The sequence below is a fragment of the Rhinoderma darwinii genome, chromosome 2, assembly GCF_050947455.1.
Source record: "Rhinoderma darwinii isolate aRhiDar2 chromosome 2, aRhiDar2.hap1, whole genome shotgun sequence".
Lineage (NCBI taxonomy): Eukaryota > Metazoa > Chordata > Amphibia > Anura > Rhinodermatidae > Rhinoderma > Rhinoderma darwinii.
The window spans coordinates 237,769,961-237,793,803 of NC_134688.1; the positions used below are offsets into that span (position 1 = coordinate 237,769,961).

At 46.6% G+C, this 23,843-nt stretch overlaps 1 protein-coding gene across 1 annotated transcript in view; it reads left to right on the top strand.

Annotated features, from left to right (window-relative positions):
- The window catches only part of SSC4D (scavenger receptor cysteine rich family member with 4 domains), a 98,474-nt gene extending 76,965 nt beyond the window's left edge, over nt 1-21,509 (top strand). Inside the window, exons 9-10 of the mRNA XM_075850424.1 lie at nt 1,400-1,477; nt 21,193-21,509. Coding sequence (XP_075706539.1) covers nt 1,400-1,477; nt 21,193-21,509 — 395 coding nt within the window. The remainder of the gene's footprint in view (nt 1-1,399; nt 1,478-21,192) is intronic.
- Nucleotides 21,510-23,843: the final 2,334 nt, after the last annotated feature.

Sequence of the window (23,843 nt, forward strand, 5' to 3'; positions counted from 1 at the left end):
TTCATGTATAAATACAGTTAGGTCCAGAATTATTTGGACAGTGACACAAGTTTTGCCATTTTAACTGTTTACCAAAACATATTGAATATACAGTTATATAATAAATATTGGCTTAAAGTGCTGACTCTCAGATTTAGTTTGAGGGTATTCACATCTTAATTTGAGGAAAGGTTTAGGAATTACAGCTCTTTAATATGTAGCTGCCTCTTTTTCAAGGGACCAAATGTAATTGGATAATTACGTCAAAAGCTATTTAATGGGCTGCATGGGCTATGCCCTCGTAAATCCATCATCAACTAAGCAGGTAAAAGGTCTGGAGTGGATTCCAGGTGTGGAATTTGCATTTGGAAGCTGTTGCTGTGAACCCACAACATGAGGTCAAAAAAAGCTCTCAATGCAAGTGAAACAGACTATCGTTAGGCTTAAAAAATTAAGAAATCCATCAGAGAGAGAGAGCACAAATGTTAGGAGGGGCCAAATCAGCAGTTTGGTACATTCTTGAAAAAAAAAAAAAAAAGAGCGCACTGGTGATCTCGTTAACTCCAAAAGGCATGGACGTCCACGGAAGACAACAGTGGTGGATGATCGCAGAATCCTTTCCATAGTGAACAAAAACCCCTTCACAACATCTACCCAAGTGAAGAGCACTCTCCTGGAAGTAGGTGTATCAGTATCTAAGTCTACCATAAAGAGAAAACTTCATGAGAGCAAATACAGACTGTTCACCAATAGGTGCAAACCATTAATCACCCTCAAAAATAGAAAAGCCAGATTAGACTTTGCCAAACAACATGTAAAGAAGCCAGCCCAGTTCTGGAACAGCATTCTTTGGACAGATGAAATTAAGATCAACCTGTACCAGAATGATAGGAGGAAGAAAGTATGGAGAAGGCTTGGAACGGCTCATGATCCAAAGCACACCACATCCTCTATAAAACATGGTGGCAGTGTGATGGCATGGGCTGCAAAGGATTCTCTACAAAGTTTTTTTTAAAAAACATTTTATTTATGGTAATGTTAATTTGTCCAATTACTTTTGAGCCCCTGAAATGAGGAGGCTGTGTAGACAAATGGTTGCAATTCCTAAACATTTCACAGGATATTTTTGTTCAACCCCTTGAATTAAACCTGAAAGCCTACACTTCAATTGCATCTCAGTTGTTTCATTTCAAATCCAATGTGGTTGCATGCACAGCCCAAATCATGAAGATTGTGTCACTGTCCAAATAATTCTGGACCTAACTGTATGTTGTGGATGGAGCACCCTTCAAAGTTGTACACGTCCAGTTTACACATAGAACAATATATATTTCTTTCTATAACCCCAAATTGACCAAATGACACAACTATGAAACATCTATTCTTCTTAAGAATAATAATCATATATTACAATTATTAGGTGTGAAAGACTCAGACTTGTTTTCCAAAGGAAGCAGCTTTGAAGTGACAACTAAATCAGCAACACCTCCAAAAGATGGTATGTATCCAACAGTATATATGTATAGAAATGGATTAATCAACTAGCTCTGCATTGTGAGAATGTAGATCAGGTACTTGTATCTACAACCTTTAGGGTATGTGCACACACACTAATTAAGTCCGTAATTGACGGACGTATTTCGGCCGCTAATCCCGGACCGAACACAGTGCAGGGAGCCGGGCTCCTAGCATCATAGTTATGTACGATGCTAGGAGTCCCTGCCTCTCTGCAGGACAACTGTCCCGTACTGTAATCATGTTTTCAGTAAGGGACAGTTGTCCTGCAGCGAGGCAGGGACTCCTAGCATCGTACATAAGTATGATGCTAGGAGCCCGGCTCCCTACACTGTGTTCGGTCCGGTACTTGCGGCCGAAATACGTCCGTCAATTACGGACGTAATTAGTGTGTGTGCACATACCCTAAGGCTTCCCATGATGAATCAGTTATTGCTACTTGAATACAGCATCACAAACCTGGCCAGTTCTGATATTTTTTTGCTTGCAATGCTGGCAATTTACTGACTTGACTACTAGGCAGTGGCAGAATAATAATAAGCCTAGTATTCATGCACTGCCTTGTAGGGTTACTAGTTTAGAGACAAAACAAACATAAGGTTAGCATAAGATTTGCATAAAAAAGACGCAGTAGTTTTGGAGAAAACGCTGAAATTTTGTGCAACCGTGGCTTTTTTGCTGCGATTTTCTGATAATTGCGGCAGAAAAAGCCACAAAATCTTTGTATGCACCCTTGGACTAAACATTGTAGCAAGTTGTAGCTGGTTATTGTCCACCACACCTTCAAATCATATATTTCTCAATTATCCCTTTTGATATCAAAGCCTTTGGATACCTGAATGACCACAGCAAAATTTCACCTTTTGGAATGCCACATTCTAAGCGTGATTATTTATTGAATTTTTTTATATTTTGGCCAAATATTTTTTCTTCCTTTTTTTAGGGGCACAGATGGGAACGGTATCTTTTAATTTTTTACATTTTATGTAGTGGAAAATGAGAAATTAAAGGTGGAAAATGCTAATTTTCCTTTGTTATTTAACATAATTAGTTTAGCTAGACAAATTTATGTCGCAAAATAATTTTCATACTTTCCCAGGTATAACATTACCAAATACATGTCATTTACCCCACCTATATCATCACAGTAAAGCTTGAGAACGAAAGCTATTATTTATTTTTTAGCACACCTCCTGCCTTTATGTGGCATGTGGGATCTGTTAATGCACTGTGTACAGAAATTTTATTGTAGGCATAAGAGTAGATAGGGGCGGTTCTAGGGAGACAAAAAATAGTGGGATAACATAATTTGTGTTATCGAAGTATTCCTCTTCATGCAGGTGAGAGGGTTCAAGGCATTCCGAAGACTATGTAGGATGTCTCCTCTGTTTCTAAGCATTTTCCATTGTTCAAAGTCTTGTATGACTCTTGTATGACCCCATCTTCCACACAGCATCTGGCAGGGCGGCAGGTTGTATGACTCATACTCGCGAGGAAGCCAGACTCCTAAACCGAACTACAGGGACGCAACAAGGTTGTTATGACGGCGGCGACAGAAGACGCCATGCATCATGACAAAAGAGCTCCTACACCGAGAAGTTAAGGAGAACCTTCCCCAGAATCGCTAGGGGCTGTCCTTAGCACGGCCAACGCTGGCCAGCTTGGCTACGTGCGCAATGGGTTTGGAAGGAGAGGATTTAAATAGGGGTAGAAGGTGGAAAGTGGTGAGGGAAGCTCACGTGAGAGGGAGACTGCTGCTGGCAGTCTAGAGAGTTTGGTTAGGCCTTTATATTGTGAGAACAGAAGTAAGGATCCCTGGAAGAGACCAGTAAACTATTTATCGTTCATCGGAAGTGTTGCTAAATTGCTGAATATTGCTGTGGTAAAGGATGTTGCAAGCCAACGAGTGGTCCAAAAAGGGGGGCAAGCTGTAATGACGGGGGTGGGGAGACAGACAAGTGAGCCCTAATCTACCCGCCACTCAGTCCCTGCCTACTTGCAACGACCCGCCCTAGGCGACGGGGTACAACTGGGCGACGGTCCCTACGCTCAATAAGTGCACGACAGACAAACAGACAAGGGTACACAGAGCTAGGGGGAGAAAGGGGCAGTTGCCCATGGCAACACCGTGAGCAACAAGAGAAGTGAACAAGCCGAGTCAAACCAGGAGAGTACGAGGTGCCAAACGCAGAGCAGGAGAGTAGTGAACAAGCCGAGTCAAACCAGGAGTGTACGAGGTACCAAACGCAGAGCAGGAGAGTAGTCAGCAAGCCGGGGTCAATATGAAGCAAGGACAATAGTACAAGAAGCTGCAGCAGGGCCAGGAAACCAAACGAGAAGAATCACAAGCAAAGGAGGAACAGGAAAGGCAGGTATAAATAGACAGAGGGCGGGAGCTAGCTCCGTCTGGCCAGGCTGTGATAGGTTCTCCCACTCCTAAGCCTGCCACCCTGAGTGGTGGAAGATGGAGTCAGTCTCACAGACATAGAAGCAGGTGCAGACTGATTATCTATGGGCGTTAACCCCGAAGCTGTGCCTGGCAGATCCTTTACACAAGCACTAGGTAAAAGGACTTGGGTTGAAATCGCTGTATGATGCCGCCCTAATGTAATTGTTGTACGTTAGGCAACTTACTGCTGGAACGTAGGTAAAGGTAGAATGTTGCGTGTTAGTGGTTAGCTCCACAAGAAATGCTATACCCATAGCCAGTGTTACAGTGAGTCCATACAGCAGTATTCAGTGCGACTTTAATAGCTGTTGAAGAGGGTCTGCAAGAAAGATCTTAAAGGGTGAGCAGTTGTTTCTGACCCTGACTGGGATCCTTTGGGACCAATATATTTCTGTTGTGCGAGACCGAGCATTGCGGAGAAGCGTCAAAAACTTTGTCTGAATGGAGCCAGATGATATTTTGGCGGATACTGTCTGGAAAGTCATCAAGTGGCAGAGGGGGGAAGAAGACGATGCACGCGTATATGTGCAGGGTGCCACAAAACGAGAGCCTCCACCTAGAACTTATTCAGAAGATGAAGAGGCACTTTTCCAAGACTTCGCCATGGATATCTGGGACTCGATATGAGAGCTCAAGGAGGAGAGTGCTCAATTGAAAGCGAAAAGCTCAAAGAGTGGAGTCCACCCTCGCTTCGGAGGAAGCGACTCATTTGGATTACGCAAGTGTTCGAGATGTGATCAGCCAGGACACCTTTCAAATGAATGGACTCCATTAAGCTAGTAGCTATGAACCAAGCGGATAGCTGAAAGATCTCCCATCTTACAAGCCTGGATAAATGAGCTAATTGTGAAATGTTTGCTGTATGTGGGCTCAGAGGCCACGAGTGGATTTCATCCGGGTGCCACAGAAAGAGCCAATCTTGCCCCCTCCCAGACAATTGGGGATGATACCCTTAGAGGTAGGGACTGACCTCTGATTGAAGCAAACAACCTTGGTGGTGGAACCACTGCCTATGCTCAAGTCAACAGTTATTTGGGAAGTAGAGTTGACTATGTGTCAGATTGGCCGAGGGTGTGCTGTTTAATGGCTGGTGAACCTGTATAACTCAATTGTAACTGTTTCCTCAATGGTCACTGTTCCGTCAGTGTAGATATATCTTTAGCAACAGTTTATATGGTAAGTACCTTAAGATGTGACGGAAGTAGAGGCCCATGCTCCGTGAGTACAATCCTGAAGAGACAACAGTGACAGATGATATGCTATCCTGGCTGTGGCAGCAGAAGTTGAGGCAGGCATTACAAGCACTCGTCCAACTTTACCAGGCTGCCTTTGAGTTGCATGAAAAAGATTACCGCTGCTAGAGCGCCATTGAACAAGCCATCCACATGGGAGATGCATTGCCGGTACAGGTGAGATACAGTACATAAGTTTACACCGAGCACTGTATCAAGAATTCAAACACCTGCAAGGAAAAATACTTGCAGGCAGGTGATTAGGGAAAGCACAAGTCCCTGTGCTGCACCATATATCCTGGTCTGGAGGAAGGACGGTGCCTTATGCTTTTGTGTGGATTATAGGTGATTAAATGCCTGCATGCACAGAGACGCTTATCCTCTCCTCAGGGTAGAAGATTCACTTACCATCCTCTACCAGACTTTGTGTTTTATTACTCTCGAACTGGCCATTGGATACTGACAGGACCTGGTCCAGGAGAAGACAGTGTTCATTACCCCGATGAGACTATTTGATTAAAACCGGATGCCATTTTGACTGACTAAGGCCTCGCGTTTCAATGGCTGATGAAACAATGTCTTGGAAACATGAACTTTGAGTCAATAATGATTTATTTAGACAATGTGGAGGAGTTCTCCAACCCGTTCACAGAGCATTTGGCTCATCTGGATGCTGTATTGGGCCGCCTTACTTGAATCAGGAGGGGGTAGCACCTGACCTCTGCAAGTTCCAAGCAATGATGACTTAGCCCATCGCCCAGCACCTCTACGGAGGTTTAAGCATTCCTGGGCTAATACCGCTGCTACATCCAGGACATTGCCAAGATCGCAGGTTCACTTCATGAGTTGCTGTGAGGGGAACTGGCAAAGAGGTGTGAGAACCCAGGCAAGTTAGTCACTGACCAATGGGGTCAAACTTAGGTTCAAGCATTCCAGGAGTAGAAAGATCGGTTGACTACCACTCCTATATTGGCCTGCGCTGACTACGCCCAACCGTTTTAGCTCTATACTGATTGTCATGGCACGGGGTGTGGACCCACTGGGCCTTACCACGTAGCGGGATAGCAGCTGGCCAACTAGGTACAAAACAATGTCTACAGTCCAGAACGGGTACCTGAGGCAATGTAGACAGTAGTGGAGACACAACTTGACTTTCACTGTAGATGGCACAGTAGATACAGCGGAAGACACGACTTGACTCTCACTGTGGAAACGATAGCACGCAATACAGGGTACAGGCAGCAGGAACGGGTAACACTGGGAACTGGAAAACACTGGTAGATCATTTTGAAGACAAACTTTAGGTATACAACAATGCTCAGGCAAGGATCAAGTGGGCAGAACCCTTTTTATAGTCCAGCAGCCTTCTGGGCTAATTATTGAGTATTGACAGCTGGACGCGTACTGTCCCTATAAGTCCGTGCACGCGCGAGCGCACGTGCCCTGCGGGATACAGTCCCAGAACCCGGAAGTGAGTGCCAGCGTCTCCCTAGAGGAAGATGCCGCCGAGAACACAGATGTCTATGGCCGGGGCCGTCAGAGGGTAAGTCTGAACGACGTCCCTCGGCCATAGACGTTACATTGATGCTAGTCTGAGGCTGGAGTCTACACTCTTCTAGAAATGAGGTAGGCTGGAGAGGGTTATCCTGACCGCAGCGTGGGCATAAGATTTTCTGAATTTCATTAACTTTACTACTGCTGTAAATGCTGCGTAATTTCTGCACAGAATTTCTTTGCAGAAATTCTGCAGTGTTTACTCTACGTGGGAACCCAGCCTTAGGGTCAGTGGCGTAACTACCACAGTAGCAGCCGTAGCAGCTGCTACGGGGCCCGCGGCATGGGGGGGCCCGTGTCGCCCTGACAGGCACATTACATTTTATGTGCAGGGCCTGGCGGCACGGGCCCCCTCATGCCTAGTAGCAATACTAGGCATGAGGGGAGGGAGGGGGCGGGGGCCCGGGCCCGGTGATAGCCGCTACACTGCACTGCCAATCTGGCACAGATGAATAGAACAGGACGGCGATGCTGGTGGTAGGAGGAGCGCTCAGGCAGGGGAGAGGACAGGGGGCGGAGCGACGCGAGACTTCGGGCGGCTGGACAGTACAGTCAGGACTGCCGGAGAACTCATAGGACGAGCAGAGGACAGACACAGGACGGGTAGAGAACGTGCAGACTGCAGAGGACAGGTAGATGAAGTTAAAAAGTTCATGTCAGAAGGGAGAAGTTTTTAGGTAGAAAAATCTGCCTCATAATTCTTTCCGGAATTTTGAGGCATATTTTGACCTGCCGGAAGAACACTTCCCGCGTTTTTCGTTGCGTTTTTTGTGGCGTTTTTCGGCCATCGGGCCGTGGGCAGAAAAACGCAGCAAAAAACGCATTTTCTGCCTGCCATTGTTGTCAATGGGAAGTCAGAGACAGAAACGCCCGAAGAAAGGGCATTGCGCTTCTTTTTCCTGCAGGCGGTTTTTACTGCTCGCAGGAAAAATTTCATGGATTTCAATGGGAGGCACTTTCTGATACCTATACTGAAGCCTTAAAGGGGTTTTCCAATCCTTTTTTTTTTTTTTTAAATCAATGCAATGTTCCTCTATTAATATATTAGTGCACTCGAACTATCTTTTTCTTGATAATAAATGGTTTTAGTAACATTACTCCCTATTGTTTACCTTGAGAGGTTTGTTTTGCTCAGTAAGTTCATTCCTCTTCTCTTCCTGTGTTTCTCCTCCCTGCATGCACTGCTCTAGTCCCAGCATGCAATGTGCATGCAGCAGTGCACTTGCTCCGCCTACTACACCCAGCTCTACTAACTTCTGCAATCTCAGTCTTCATTCTATTACTGATAGCACAAGCTGAAATCACTGGATATCTGCGTTTTTAACCTCTTAACGCCGAAGGGCGGATATATCCGTCCTCAGCAGCTGCTAGTTCGCGCAGGACGACGGATATATCCGTCCTGTAATCGTGCTCAGCGGCAGGAGCACGGCTGTTATACACAGCCTGGCTCCTGCTGCAACTGCCGGAATCGCAGCGCGCTCCGATTCCGGCAGTTTAACACATTAAATCAATCATTAAGTCAATAGTGACAGCGGCATCTAATGTATTTGACAGAGGGAGGGAACTCCCTCTGTCACCCCATCTGCGCCCCCGCAAAGAAATCGCGGGTCGCCGTCGGGTTTCCATGGCAGCGGGGGTCTAACAAAGACCCCCAGGTCTGTCTTCAGCATCTGCCTGTTAGGCGATGCCGGAGGCATGACCTAACAGGTTGCCTGTCAGATTTACACTGACAGGCAAAAATGCTTTGGTATACTAAGTATACCAAAGCATTATATATGCGATCGGCACATCGCATAGTGAAGTCCCCTGGTGGGACTAAAAAAAAATGTCAATCCGTTAAATAAAGTTGGTGAAAAAAAAATAAAAAATTACAGTGAAAATCAAATAAAACTACTTTTTTTGCTCAAAAAGTGGTTTTATTTAGTAAAAGTGTCAAAACAAATCACACATACACATATATGGTATCCCCGCGATCGTAACAACTTGAACAATAAAATTAACACATTAATTAAACCGCCGAATGAATGGCGTCCAAAAAAAACGCAAAAAAACAACGGCAAAATTCGCTCTTTTCTCCCATTCCCCCCATAAAAAATTAAATAAAAATGAATCTATAAGTCCTATATACCCCAAAATAGTACTAATGAAAACTACACATTGCCCCGCAAAAATCAAGCCCACGTACGTCCACATCGACGGAAAAATAAAAACGTTACGGCTCTTGGAATGCGCGATGCAAAAACATGTAATTTTTTTCTAAAAGGCTTTTTATTGTGCAAACGTAGGAAAACATATAAAACCCTTACATATTTGGTATCCCCGTAATCGTGCCGACCCATAGAATAAAGTTAACATGTTATTTACGCTGCATAGTAAACGGCGTAAACTTATAACGTGAAAATCAATGCTGGAATAGCTGCTTATTTTCAATACTCTCCGAAAATAAAGTTAATAAAAGTTAATCAATATATTATAAGCATCTAAAAATGGTACAATTACAAAATACAACTCGTCCCGCAAAAAACAAGCCCTTATACGGCGATGTCGACGGAATAAAAAAAAAGTTACGACTCTTGGAATGCGACCGTGAAGAAACAAAAAATAATCCAAAGGTCATTAACGAGCAAAATGGCCTGGTCATTAAGGGGTTAAACGGTTTGAAGAGGTCTTGTGGTACCAAAACAGTGGAAACCCCCAAAAGGTGACCCCATTTTGGAAACTAGACCCCTTGAGGAATTCATTGTAGTTTTCTTGGGGTGCATGCGGGTTTTTTGATCAGTTTTTATTCTATTTTTAGGTGGCGTGGTGACTAAAAAACAGCAATTCTACTATTGTTTTTTTATTCTATTTTTGTTACAGCGTTCACCATGCGCTATAAATGACATATTCACTTTATTCTGCGGGGCGATACGATTAGGGCTCATTTACACGAGCGTGTTATACGTCCATGCAACGCGCATCGCAGGGACCTATGTTAGTCTATGGGGCCGTGTAGACAGGTGCGTGATTTTCACGCAGCGTATGTCCGCTCCGTGAAACGCACAACGTCCTATATTTGTGCGCTGTTCGCGCATCACGCACCAATTGAAGTCAATAGGTGTGTGAAAACTACGCATGTCGCACGGAAGCAATTCCGTGGGACAAGCGTGGTTCGCGCAACAGCACTGTAAAGGATGAATGAAAACAGAAAAGCACCACGTTCTTTTCTGTTTACAAACATCCAAACGGAGTGTCATAATGATGGCGGCTGCGCGAAAACCACGCAGCCGCGCATCATAAAGGACTGACACACGGAGCTGTTAAGTGCCTTTTGTGCACGCAAAACGCCGCGTTTTTTGCTTGCGCAAAACGCACACGCTCGTGTAAACCCGGCCTTACGGTGACACCAGATGTTTATAGGTTTTTTATGTCTTATGGCGTTTGCACAATAAAATACGTTTTGTAAACAATCATTCACTTTTGGTGTTACCTTATTCTAAGAGCCAGAACTTTATTATTTTTCCATCAATAAAGCCGTGCGAGGACTTATTTTTTGCGTAACGAACTGCAGTTTCGATCAGTACCATTTTTCGGTACATGCGACTTTTTGATCTATTTTTAATACATTTTTTGGGAGGTGAAGTGACCAAACAATTGTGATTGTGGTTCGGTTTATTATTATTTTCTTTTACGGCGTTCACCGCGCGGGATAAATAACAAAACAATTTTGTAGTTCAGGCCGTTACGGACGCGGCGATACCAATTATGTATAGTTTATTTATTTATATATTTTTATTAATAATAAATGACTGATAAGGGGAAAAAAAGGGGATTTTTTCACTTTTAAAACTTTTATTTTCTTATTTTTACACCTTTTTTAACTTTTTTTTTTACTTTATTACTTTGTCCCACTAGGGGACTTGAGGGCAGGAGGCCCTGATCGCTATTCTAATACACTGCACTACATGCGTAGTGCAGTGTATTAGAACTGTCAGCTACTCACTGACAGCAAGCATAGTGGGTCCTGACGTTGTCAGGACCCACTAGGCTTCCGTCTATGGCATAGCCGGACGCCATTGTTTGGTGTCCGGTTGCCATAGTAACCATCGCCGGCCGCTATCATGTAGCAGTCCGGCGATGTTAACTTAACCCCTAAAAAGCCGCGATCTCTATTGAACGCGGCTTTTAAGGGGTTAAACAGCGGGGACACAGCGATCGGTCCCCGCTGTAGGAGCTGCAGCAGCTGCTGTACGAGACAGCAGCTGTCACAGCTCCTGCATCTGTCGGGAATACGGCCGAAACGGCCGTTATTCCCGCAACTTCATATTCCATTGCTAATTTCACAGAGCATGCGCGGTGGAGTGTGTTAACCACGCATGCTCTAATCAGATAAAGCACGTGGTACGGTTACGTCATTTTTGTGACGTAACCGTACAGTGTGAAAGCCAGAAACCGGAAGTAAGGTAGCAGACCAAATGGACGGGTCTGCACAGGAAGTGCAGATTTTGCTTTACTAAGGGGGCGGTGACGGAAGAGGATATACGACGCTACAGCCATCTGATGAAACGTAAGTACATTGTAAAGTTGTATATTTTTCATTGTTTAATTTAAATGAATGTAATTTTTTACTTCCGGAATACCCCTTTAAGGTCCTGCTCACACAGTTTTTTGCAGGCAGAAAAATCTGCCTCAAAACACATGCCTGCATGCCGTTTGCTGTGTTTTTTGCTGCGTTTTTTGGCTGCCGACATTGAGCGCCGCAGGCAAATTTCTCTGCCTTATATTGTCAATGGGAGGTCAGAGATGTAAACGCACGAAGATAGGGGCAAGTCACTTGTTCCTGTGAGCGTTTTTTAGCGTTCGCTGGAAAAAAACGCATCCGTTTTCGTCTGTTTTTTGACACGTTTTCCGACATGGTTTCACGTCAATAAGCATGCTGAAAAACTCAGTGTGAATTCCCCCTAAGGCCGAATTCAGACGAACGTGAGCTTTCTGCGCGCGCACAAAACGCATGCGTTTTGCTCGCGTGGCAGCAGCGTGTCAGCTCCGTGTGCCCTGTTCATATGGATGCGCGGTTGCGTGCTTTTCCCGCAGCCGCCATCTTTACGACGCTCCGTTTGGATGTTTGTAAACAGAAGAGCACGTGGTGCTTTTCTGTTTACATTCATTCTTTTACTGTTATTGTGCGAATAACGCGCGTCCCACGGAAGGGCTTCCGTGTGGTGCGCGTGATTTTCATGCACCCATTGACTTCAATGGGTGCGTGATGCGCGAAAAACGCCTAAATATAGAACATGTCATGAGTTTTACGCAGCGGACTCACGCTGCGCAAAACTCACGGACTGTCTGCACTGCCCTATAGACTTGCATAGGTCCCTGCGACCCGCGTGAATACCACGCGGGCTGCACGGATGCAAATCACGTTCGTCTGAATCCGGCCTAACACAAATACTGATGCCTGCCTGGCCCTGCCCTCTGCCACGTAATATAACTTCAAACTTCACACACATTACATTAAAGAAAGGGGTCCTCTGGGCATTTTATATTGATGGCCCATCCTTAGGATAGACCATCAATATCAGATCAGTGGGGGTCCGTGATTGATGGGACCATAGCGTTCGTCTGACTTTTCCCAGTTAACAAGCACAACACCATACACACACGGGGCGACTGCGCCTGGGATTGCATTCAAGTGAACGGGACTGAGCTGCAATCCCAGGCACAGCTGCTACCGATGTGTACGACGTTGTGCCTGGTAAACACTGAAGAGGCCAAGGCGACGAGTACTACGGCCCCTTCAAAAAAGCTGATCGGCGGGAGTTGGACCCCCGCCGATCTAATATTGATAACCTATCCTAAAGATAGACCATCAATAAGAAATGTCCAGAGGACCCCTTTAACACCCTAACGACATGCCACGTACATGTACGTAACAGCCATCATGGGGAAGTATGGAACGGGCTAAGCCCCCCATCATCAGCAGGTGTCGGCTGTATAACAATTGCGACCTGGCCCCGAAGGCAGGGGGCCCGTTGCCCAACCCGCCATGACTATTATAAATTATTATAGTAACCGGGACCTATGTAATAAACTACAAGGACCCCTGTTAGTATAGTAACAATATACTTACCCTCCTCGTTCCCGAGCGCAGCTTTGGTCCTGATGTCTTTTTCACATCTTGACGTCACGGCGCTGGATGGCGTCAGGACCTTTGATGTGCCCAGAGCCGAAGAGAAGGGTAAGTGAAACATTACTATCTGCTGGGGCCCTGTATCTAATGTGTTACTAATGGTTTTTTTTTTGTGCTTGTGATTTTTTTACAGATTCGGGTGTTGGACTACGTCGGATTCGAGGACTACTTCGATAACGAGTTTTTTTATTCTAAATTTAATGGTTAATGAGGGTTGTGTGTTTTTGTTTTATTTCAATAAAATATTTTTTCTATGTCTTTTTATTTTTTTAACACTTTATTTCTACCTCTTTAGTAATGGCCACTGGCTGACAGCGTTCATTACTAAGGAGGGACTTAGTGTTAGCCGATGCAGAGGCTAACACTAACCCCCATTATTACCCCGGTACCCACCACCACCAGGGGTGCTGGGAAGAGCCAGGTATGATCCAGTACCTGACCATCTGTAGCGATGGTCGTGCAATGGGTCGGCCGCAGGTAGATATTATTAGGCTGGGAAAGGCCAAATACAGTGGCCCTTCACACCCTGGTAATGCCAGGCTGCTGCTATGTTGTATCTGGCTGGTTATGAAAATGAGGGGGACCCCACGTCTTTTTTTTTTTAAATGGTAAAAAATCCCCCGCCCCCCCCCCCCCCATTTTTCATAACCAGCCAGATAGAACACAGCAGCAGCCTAGCATTACCAGGGGGGAAGGGCCAATGTCATTGGCCTTTCCTGGCCTAATAATATCAACCTGCTGCCGGCCCAGTGCCCGACCGCCGCTACAGATGGTCGGGTACTGGATCGTACCCGGCACACCTGGTAGCAGACGGTACCTGAGTAATAATGGTGGTTAGTGTTAGTCTCTGCATGGCTAACATTAAGCCCCGCCTTAGTAATGGACATTGTCAATCAGCGGGCATCAGTAAGGTGGTAGTAATAAAGTTTAAAAAAATGCAAGGACATAGAAAAAATATTTTATTGAAATAAAAAAAAACACCACACAACCCTTGTTAACCATTTTATTGAGAATAAAAAGAACTCTGTCATTGACGTAGTCCGACAATCGAACCTGTAAAAAAAAAAAAAAGGCAAAAAAAATGTAGTAACACATAAAAAAGCAAAGCAATTATTATCTTGAATTTCCTGGTCCAGCACTGGAGACGCAATGTCAGTGAGCTGAGTCCTATATCTAATCCTATCATGCGTGATACTGACTGCTGAGCTGTGTATCTAATCCTGTCATGCGTGATACTGACTGCTGAGCTGTGTATCTAATCCTATCATGTGTAATACTGACTGCTGAGCTATGTATCTAATCAGTGGCGTAACTACCGCTATGGCTACTACAGCGCGACGCCACTGAACACTTCGGCAGAGCAGGGAGGTATCTCCCCGCTCTGTCATTAAACAAAAGACATGTATCCCCTATCCACATGACCATGGGATTACAGAGCTCGCTCCATTTCGAACCCTTATTGCTTAACCTTACCATCAATACTGTCCACCCCCTTTCCTGCTTCCAGGCCTTTTTCCCCTCCTCCCATGTCACTCTCCACTCCCCCAGTGAGACACACGAGACAGTGGGTTGGAAATTTTCGGCCACAGCAGCCATTTTATTAACAAATTTACATGAACATAAAACATTCCTTTATAAATAACATTACTAGGAAAGGGGAAGTCCTTGGAGCTCCAAAACTTTGGCGCCAAACTGCCCCCTGTATAGCTACTTACCCCCAGCCGTCCCCTACAGGCTCAGAGGCACCTTTCTGCTCCGCAGTTGGCTTGCCAAGTATGTAAAACCACTCCCCGGGACACCACCCAGCAGGAGTCCAAAATACGCCCATCTCCATGAGCAATTATGTATTTGTTAGGGACCATACCTCTGATGAATCCCCTACTTCAAATTACCACCAACTCCAAGGACCCCCCAATCCGCCACACGAGCATACTTAGACCACCTTTAAGTATGCGAGCCCCCACCATCCATCATCGCCCGCTCGATTCCTTCCTGAATCCGCAAGGCCCATAGGTCAATGCCCACCGCATTGAGATGCACTCCATCACCTAGCCAAAACTTCCCTTGGCCATCCTCGAAATCGTAGTGCCGCACAAAAAATCCCCCGTTTTTTACCACAAAGCTGGAAACCGCCCGATTGACTTTTACCCGGGCCTTGTTCACACGCTCTACCGAACGCGCATTTCTCCATACACTACGCGGCACTATTTCCGACCAAATCACCTTTACCTTCGGAAAACAGGACCAAAGCCGGAGAAGGTCATACTTCACATCCCGAATTAATTCTCTAAACGGGCGAGTACCTAAGTCGTTTCCCCCTACATGAAGGACCAACAAATCAGGAACCCGATCCAGCTGCGCATACCGATGGAAATCCGGCAAAACTCGACTCCACACCATACCGCGCGTGCCCAGCCACCGTATCACCACCGCCGAACTTTGGAACCCCAGTTGCCGCCCCTCTGGCCGCACATCCGCCCTTAACGCCCCCCAGTGCACATATGAGTGCCCAAGAATCCACACCAGCGCCGGCGTACCATCTGAAATAAAAGAATAACAAATCACATAAAGTGGAGACGCACATAGGACTTATACCTCCCCGACTCCCAACGACCTATGCGCTTCACCACATCAGGCCCCAACCCCCATGACGCAGCCTCCATGGCTGCTCCTATACGAAAGGAGCGTGGTGAATAAATACCTTTATCCAAACCCAACACCTGCAAACATCTACGGAAGACAGCTGTAAACTGGCACCTTGACAAGAAAGCCCCATCCGTATGACATAACAGCGGCCCCCCCCTACACCCTCGCAGCGCAACGTACCGCTAATAGCATTTCACCGGGCACAACCCCGCCCTTGCCACCGCCCCCAGAACCACTCGTTTACCTTTTCCACTTTGATCCGATTTCGACCGCCTTACCCAGAATTCCACTCTCCCCCTTCCTCCTGTTACATCTTCCGCTTGCAAACCCCCCGCCCTCTTCTTACTAGGGGAAATTAACTCGCCCACTCTTAAAGCCCCAAAAAACGCCCATGAAAAAGCCAACTGAAACAATGCTACCTCATAGCCTGAGAAACATACCTTCCCCAACGCTTCACCTAACTGCTCCAAAAGCGCGAAAGAAACCGGGCGACGGCCGTCCGGCCGCCCCGCTCCCTTTTTCCGAAACCCCCTTAACGCCTGGACAATCAAGAAATCTTTCGTCACGTCCCCCAACCCCCTTAGTTTAAAACCAAAGGCCAAAGCTGACACGAACCGATTCACTTTAGACACCGACCAGCCTTCCACTGAGACCAATCCCAAAAACCCCAACAAAGCTACCACTTGTTCCTCCATCGACCCGCCTCCGGCTGAACCTGTTAACCACGACACCCAGTCCCTCCACGCCGCGTCGTACGCCAACCATGTACCAGGCGCTAGAGAAGACTTGATCAAACCTCGTGCTGCTCTTAAACCACGTCCCAAAGCCATCCCGGGAACGCGACCCCTTCCAGATCCGCCTCCGGTGCCAACAGACGAAACCGCTCCCACTGTAGGCGAGAGAGAGAATCCGCGATGTCATTCTGTACCCCCGGAACATGAACCGCAACAATCCACGCATTGAGTTCCAAACAACGCAACACCAGCCGCCTTAACAACCTCACCACCGGGGGTGAAGAAGCCGTTACATTATTGATTGCCAACACCACCCCCATATTATCACAGTGGAACCGCACCTTGCTATTACGGAAACGCTACCCCCAAATCTCCACCGCCACCACAATTGGGAATAGTTCCAGAAGTACAAGATTACGAACCAGTCCCAACGACACCCATTCCTCCGGCCACTGGCCCACGCACCACTGTCCTCCACAATAAATTCCGAAACCCACACTACCTGCAGCATCGGTAAACAATTCCCATTGCACATTATCCACCACCGGTGAGATCAACAACGATTTTCCATTATACAAATTCAAAAACTCTCTCCATACTGCCAAGTCATCCCGATGCTCCCGCGTCAACCGCACAAAATGATGTGGGGCTCTAACCCCCGCCGTTGCTGAAGCCAACCTCCTGCAAAAAACTCTGCCCATGGGCATTATCCGACAAGCAAAATTAAGTTTTCCTAACAACGACTGCAACTCCCGCAGCTGAATCTTATGAAGCCGACGCGCCCTGCTCACTTCCAATCGCAACGCTTCCAGCTTGTCCTTAGGAAGTCGACACTCCAATGCCACCGAATCCAGGGTAATGCCAAGAAAAACTATACAAGTACTGGGACACACGGTCTTCTCTGGAGATAACGGAACCCCAAATCGCTGAGCGACCCACTGTATTGCCCCCAGCAAATTGGCGCACACCTCCGAACCCGCTGGGCCCACACACAGGAAGTCATAGATAATGTATGACCGACTCTAACCCTGCCACTTCCCGGATTACCCACTCTAGGAATGAACTAAACGCCTCGAAGTACGCGCAAGATACTGAACAACCCATCGGGAGACACCGATCCATATAATAAGCCCCCTCCCAGTAACACCCTAACAGCCGCTGGCTGTCCGGATGAACCGGGAGAAGCCGGAAAGCCGATTCCACGTCAGTCTTTGCCATAAGGGCCCTCGCCCCGTACCGCCGCACCCACTCAACTGCCGCGTCAAACGACGTATATACCACCGAGCACAGCTCAGGCGCAATGCCATCATTTACAGACAACCCCCGCGGATGCGACAAATGATGGATAAGCCGGAATTTATTTGGCTCCTTTTTTGGAACAACCCCTAACGGAGACACAACCATGTCCTGAACGGGCCGCACCGGGAACGGCCCCGCCATGCGCCCTAACCCCACTTCTTTACACAACTTGTCTGACACTACCACCGGATACTCCATTGCCGACTTTAAATTCCGTAGGGAAAGGGGGACCGCATGAACCGGGGAAGGGATCACAAAACCAAACTGAAAACCACGCAACAACAACTCGCCTTTCTCCCTGTCCGGGAACCTATTTAGGTACGGCTCCATCTCTTCCCACCACACCGGCGTCAGCCCCATGACCCCCATCACTTCCCCCTTTTCCCTTCCCTTTTTTGAAACACTTGGCAGACCCGTGCGAAGTCCCGCCGCAAGAGGAGCAAGAGTGTTTAAACTTACAACCCGCCCCAAACTTGCATTGACCGTCGTTAAACTGCCAGCACAAGCCCGCCCTTCCTCCTGTCCCTCCCCCCGATTGCCCCGATTGTCCTGAGGGGCCGGCAACCCCAGCCCCCCCCCCCTTGAAAGGACTGCCCGAACTTAGCCGGGGCCATTACTTTTAACCAAAGCCCAATGTCTTTATTATCCCATCTAATGTTGGGACGAACCGCTTTCCTCTGACGAAACTGTTCGTCATACCGCAACCAAGTCTGACCCCCATACGAGCGATGCGCCTCACCGATCGCATCCATGTACCCGAAAAGGGCGGAGCAATTCTCCGGGGCCTTTTCCCCTATAACACTGGCCAGTATGGCAAACGCCTGCAACCAATTCACAAACGTCTGCGGGATTAAACTATATCGACGCTTCTCTTCCTCCTCCTTTTTACTTTCCCACCTTTTACCCTTATCTAAATTAAACTTTTCCAGAGGAAGAAGCAAAAAGATTTCTACGTACTCATCCCTCCAAATTTTTTCTTTCACCTCAGTCTTCAAATGCGACCCCAACAACCCCTCAAAACAAAGGTACACCTCGCCTTTAGCTTTATCATCTAACCTCACCCTATCCACATCCTTATCTTTATCAGTCTGAACCGCAACCGTCACTCCCCCGACCTCCACCTCGGATACCGTCATCGGGGGTTGCACCGCTTCACCACCCCCCCCGCTCCCGAAACCCACGCCTCAACCGGGGATGCAGCAGGCAACCTACCCTCCTCACAACGCGCTAGCAACGCCTTTACACAGCCAAGCAATTCCTGCACATCTCCCCCCCCTCTCCCAACAGACAACAACCCACTATTATCAACATTCCTAACTGCCTCCCCTTGGGAACCCTCCCCAAACCCCGGGGATCTAAATAACGCTGGAAAGGCATGTAATGGTGACATCGACTCACCAGACTGCATGGGCGCTGAGTTCCCACCAGCCGGGGCGACGGGATCTCCTTGACGATCATCCTCCATTGGCACACCTCCGTTTTCGCCCACCTCCGGACATCTGGGGCCTGAAGCCGCACCGCAGGCTCTGCAGCCGTGCACACCATCCTGAACCGCATAAGTGTCGCCAGACGTCAAGAGCCGTTCCGGCATTCCGCGCTCTCTCCACCGCTGCCCCCTCCCTCCGTCTCTGCAGCACCACCGATTGTGGCCTGCGTGACCGTCCGGGGACATCTTCATGCTGACAGGCGGGCCGCCCGACTGGAGCATCGCCAGAACGGCCCGCCGCAAATCCTCGTGGTGCTGACCTGGAGACGGGAGGCTGTCCCACTGGCCTGGGACCCTGCCCTTGACTCTCCGGAGGGCCTGACTGGCGACCGGGATTCCTCCCGGACCGGGACCTCCGCCCCCTAGTGGTGGAAGCGGAAACCCGGCCCGGAGCGTCCCTCGAGGGGCTCCCAAGCCTGCGTCGAGCCCTAGGCAATTCGTCCGGGCTAAGGCGTTCTGGCGGCCGCACCCGCCGCGACCGCCGGAGGGGGGATGTCATCACATCAGGCGCTGCCTGCGTCCCGGCCGCACTCGAACCCGCTGCCTCCTCCAGCCCTGCCGACAACTCCGTCCCTGATGCCACCGGACCCATCCTCCCGAGCTCCTCCTCAAGCCAGGCCATGCCCCGTTCCGCCACAGCCTGCCGCACTTGCTCCATCAGGGCCTGCATCGTTCACAAGGTCAGTACAAGTCTAACTGCTTTCCTGGGGCGTGAATGGCGCGAAATTGTCTCTCACCCTTCCTATATTCCCTCTGTCCACCACGCCCCCTCCCCTCCACCTTCCTCCCCCTCCTTCCCTTGAACTTTTCACCTCATTCCTTCTCCCCTGCAACCCTGGTCATGTTTGCCTCCCCCAATCATTGCATGATGTGTCCGGCTATTTCTGGATAGGGGATACATGTGTGATCACTGGCAGCGATAAGGAGAACGGGGGACCGAAAGTCCCCTGAAGTTCTCCATCACAAACCTCGGACTTCCGGGGTCTGTGTCGGCAGCTCCGTAGAAATTAATGGAGCGCCGGTCGTGCTTGTGCGCATGTGTGACCAGTGCTCCTTTCATTTTTATTGAGCTGCGCAGACTCCGGAAGTCAGAGGTTAGTCATGGAGAACTTCAGGGGACTTTCGGTCCCCCGTTCTCCCTATCGCTGCCAGCGATCACGCATGTATCCCCTATCCTGTGGATAGGGGATACATGTATTTTGTAGGACACACTATAGGTCGGATTTTTTTGGGGGGTTGAGGCTGTATGGCGCTATCTACAGGGAGGGGCTGTATAGCGTTACCTACAGGGGGGCTGTATGGCGCTATCTACAGAGGGGGCTGTATGGCGTTATCTACAGGGGGGGCTGTATAGCGTTACCTACAGGGGGGCTGTATGACGTTCTCTACAGAGGGGGCTGTATGGCGCTATCTACAGGGAGGGGCTGTATAGCGTTACCTACAGGGGGGCTGTATGGCGCTATCTAAAGAAGGGGGCTGTATGGCGTTATCTACAGGGGGGGCTGTAAAAAAGGCACTATCTACAAGGGGGGGTTGTGTGGCACTCAGGGGAGGGGGGGCCCCAGTCAAAAGTTTGCTATGGGGCCCAGTCTTTCCTAGTTATGCCCCTGCTTAGGGTATATTGACATGTGCAGATTTGTTGCAGAAATTCCTGTGACTGTCCCGTTCATTTAAATAGGACTTGCAGAAATCTATGCACATGCTGCTGAAACAACCCTATTCAGATGAATGGGACAAATATACAACAAATTTACTGTGTGTGAACGTATACTTAGTGTAGATTACAGTGCTCCACGCTCTGCTGCAGGTGCCACACTACTACACAAATTCGCTCACCATAACTTTCACACAAGGAAAACCATTCAGTGGATGTTCGTTATAAAAAAAAAAGGAAAAAGAAAATGTCATAATCGCAAACACAGAGCTTTCACTGTCATTCGATGGGGCTAATCCCCCGCTTTTCCTTGCAGAATAAGTAGCATTCTACTTATTTCTATTGGAGATTTTTTCCACTGTGCAGTTAGTCATCAGATTCTAGGCAGATTTCGCTGCATTATTTCAATGTTTTAATATTTGAGTAGACTAACATTTGCATCTTTTAAAATTAAAACAATCCTCTGTTTTGCCAGGGTCTATCCGCTTAGTGAATGGAAGCCATCGATGTGAAGGCCGTTTGGAACTATTTTTTCTATTGCATTGGGGGACTGTGTGTGATGATGCATGGGACCTAAGAGCTGCAAAAGTTGTCTGTCGTTCTTTAGGCTGCGGAGCAGCTTTGAAAGCATGGGGAGAAGCATGGTATGGACAGGGGACTGGCATTATATTGCTTGACAATGTTAAGTGCCATGGCAATGAAAGTTCCCTATTTCAGTGCTCCTACATCCGCTGGAATGTCCACAACTGTGACCACTCTGAAGATGCTGGGGTTAAATGTGGGCTCTTGTGAACAGCATATTCAGCCAACCTGAACATATGTAAATGTATACATTATGTACATAATTCTGTATTGTCTCTTGACTGTAATTTTGCACTTTATTAACCCATTTAAACTAAGACTATATGATGTTAAATGGAGAAAAGTTTATGATAAACAATATCTGTCCTTTGCTTTTAAGAAATATGCATTTACAATATACTTACAATGTAGTTTTAAATTGACCTTTAAATGAAAGGCTAATCCAATCTAAAACTTAATTTCCCCATTCACTGTTTTCAGATCAGCTATGGAATGCTTTTACCTTATAATTTCAGACATAATGTCAAACCTGTATTCATTTGCTAGGACATTTTCGTAGGTCAATCTAGTAGCGGTAACTATAATACAGGATATTTAACTAGTTAGACTAGTTTTAGATTTTCGTATTGTAGAAATACCAGCACGAAATGGAAAGCAAACCAATAATGTAAAAAAATAATAAAAAAAATAAGGGTTAATTTTGCTTGTGGCATCAACCATCTTATTTTTCCAGGCCTAACTTCTCAGACCAATGGTCACACAAGATATTTTCTTATTCATACCAACGTTACACACATGCACCAGTCAGTCTAAGCTTATCCAATCTGACAATTTGTGATAAAGCTGTGAACCCTCTTGGTTGATAATCCTCAAGTGAAACATACATGCTTTCCAAAGTATTTCAGTAAAAATGTTTGAGTTTATTCACACCACTTTTGTAGTGTCTGTTCTGCGTTTGCGCTGGGAACGCTTCTGATGAATACGCCTAACATATTCATAGGGCCCCACTCACTTGATTAATGCTAAAAGAGTGTCCTTTTGGCATCTGCCTAGATATTATACGTCGGTTTAACTTTTTCAACTTTATGGAATACTGTTGTCTACGCTATTGCATACAGAGAAGTCCAGTAAAAAAAGCTTTTGTTTTTTTTCCACAATGGAAGCCTATGGGCGTCGTATACCACTGAATGAATATACAGTAGCTTAAGTCTGAAGCATACATTATGAAAACCTTCTGACATACAGCTCCAACGTAAAGTGTGAATAGAGCATTATATGTTCTGGAAGCTGAAGCTGTGCTCACCCTTCCGTTCTGCCTCGTATAAACATTTCAATACTGTAATATTAGGTTCCATAGCAAAAATTGTTATGAAGCTAAACCAAAGTTTATAAAATGTTTTATGGTCACTATAAATAAAGAAAAACTTAAATTTCATCAAATTTGTTTTCCTCATGTGGTTCTTGTATGACTTTTACTATGTAAATGTAACTGAGAATCTTTAAAAAATATGGACGCAACATTTTGTAGGGTGTTGGTGAACTTATCTTGATATACAGTATGTTTATGGCTTCATCATGAGTACTCATTCTGCTGGTCTCCAACTGTGGATTCTATGCTGTGTAGTAAAAAAATATTATTTCACAATGATATTTCTCAGCCAGATATACTGACAATCTCATGTCCATGGTCATCGCCCCACTGTGTATTAAAGCCTCCTGTCAGGGGAAACAAGAATTGATAGTTGGGGTGTACTTATAGTAGAAGAGGACCCATGACAAAACTCAAAATGGGCCCCCAGTTTGTTGTCCTCTCCATCCCCTTTCTGTTCTTTGTAAGAGAGACGTGTGCCACAACCTTCTGTCCATTTCCCTTTGCATTTTCTTTTTACTGTGAAACAGACAATAATTAAAGGCAAAAAAATCAGAGAACTTAAATGTGCATAAGCATTCACAACCGATAAGTCAATACCTTGTGGAGCCATCTTTTTCTGCAATTACAGATGTATGTCTATTGGGGAATATGTCTCTATTAGCTTACCACAACTAAACACTGGGATTTGTGCAAATTCTTCCAGGCATAGTCTCATCTGATCAGAGTACTCAAAATGTGTTTTCTTGTGTTTTTCTTTAAGCAATGTATTTTTTTTCTGGCCACTATGACATAAAGCCCCACTCTGAGGAGTGCAGGGCTGGACTGGGACTTAAAATCAGCCGTGGCATTTTTAAGCACACAGGCCCAACACAGGCCATATGCAGCCGCCAGTGTTGGGCTGGAGTACATGTTACCACCTTTCAGCTATACAAGACATGGGGAGATTTATTAAAACAGGTGTAAATGAAAAGAGTAATAGTTCCTGATTGCTCCAACTCCAACAAATCCACTGCTTTTCCACGAGAATAATGAACATGCTCATTAGTCTAGAGGTTTATTTTTTGCGGAAAGGATAAAAATTCAAGCAGGCATATTTCCTGATGTGAATGGGGTATAAAATAGCCCATTCACTTGTAAAGGATGCAGAATGTTAATGGATTTGAAAGGGACTT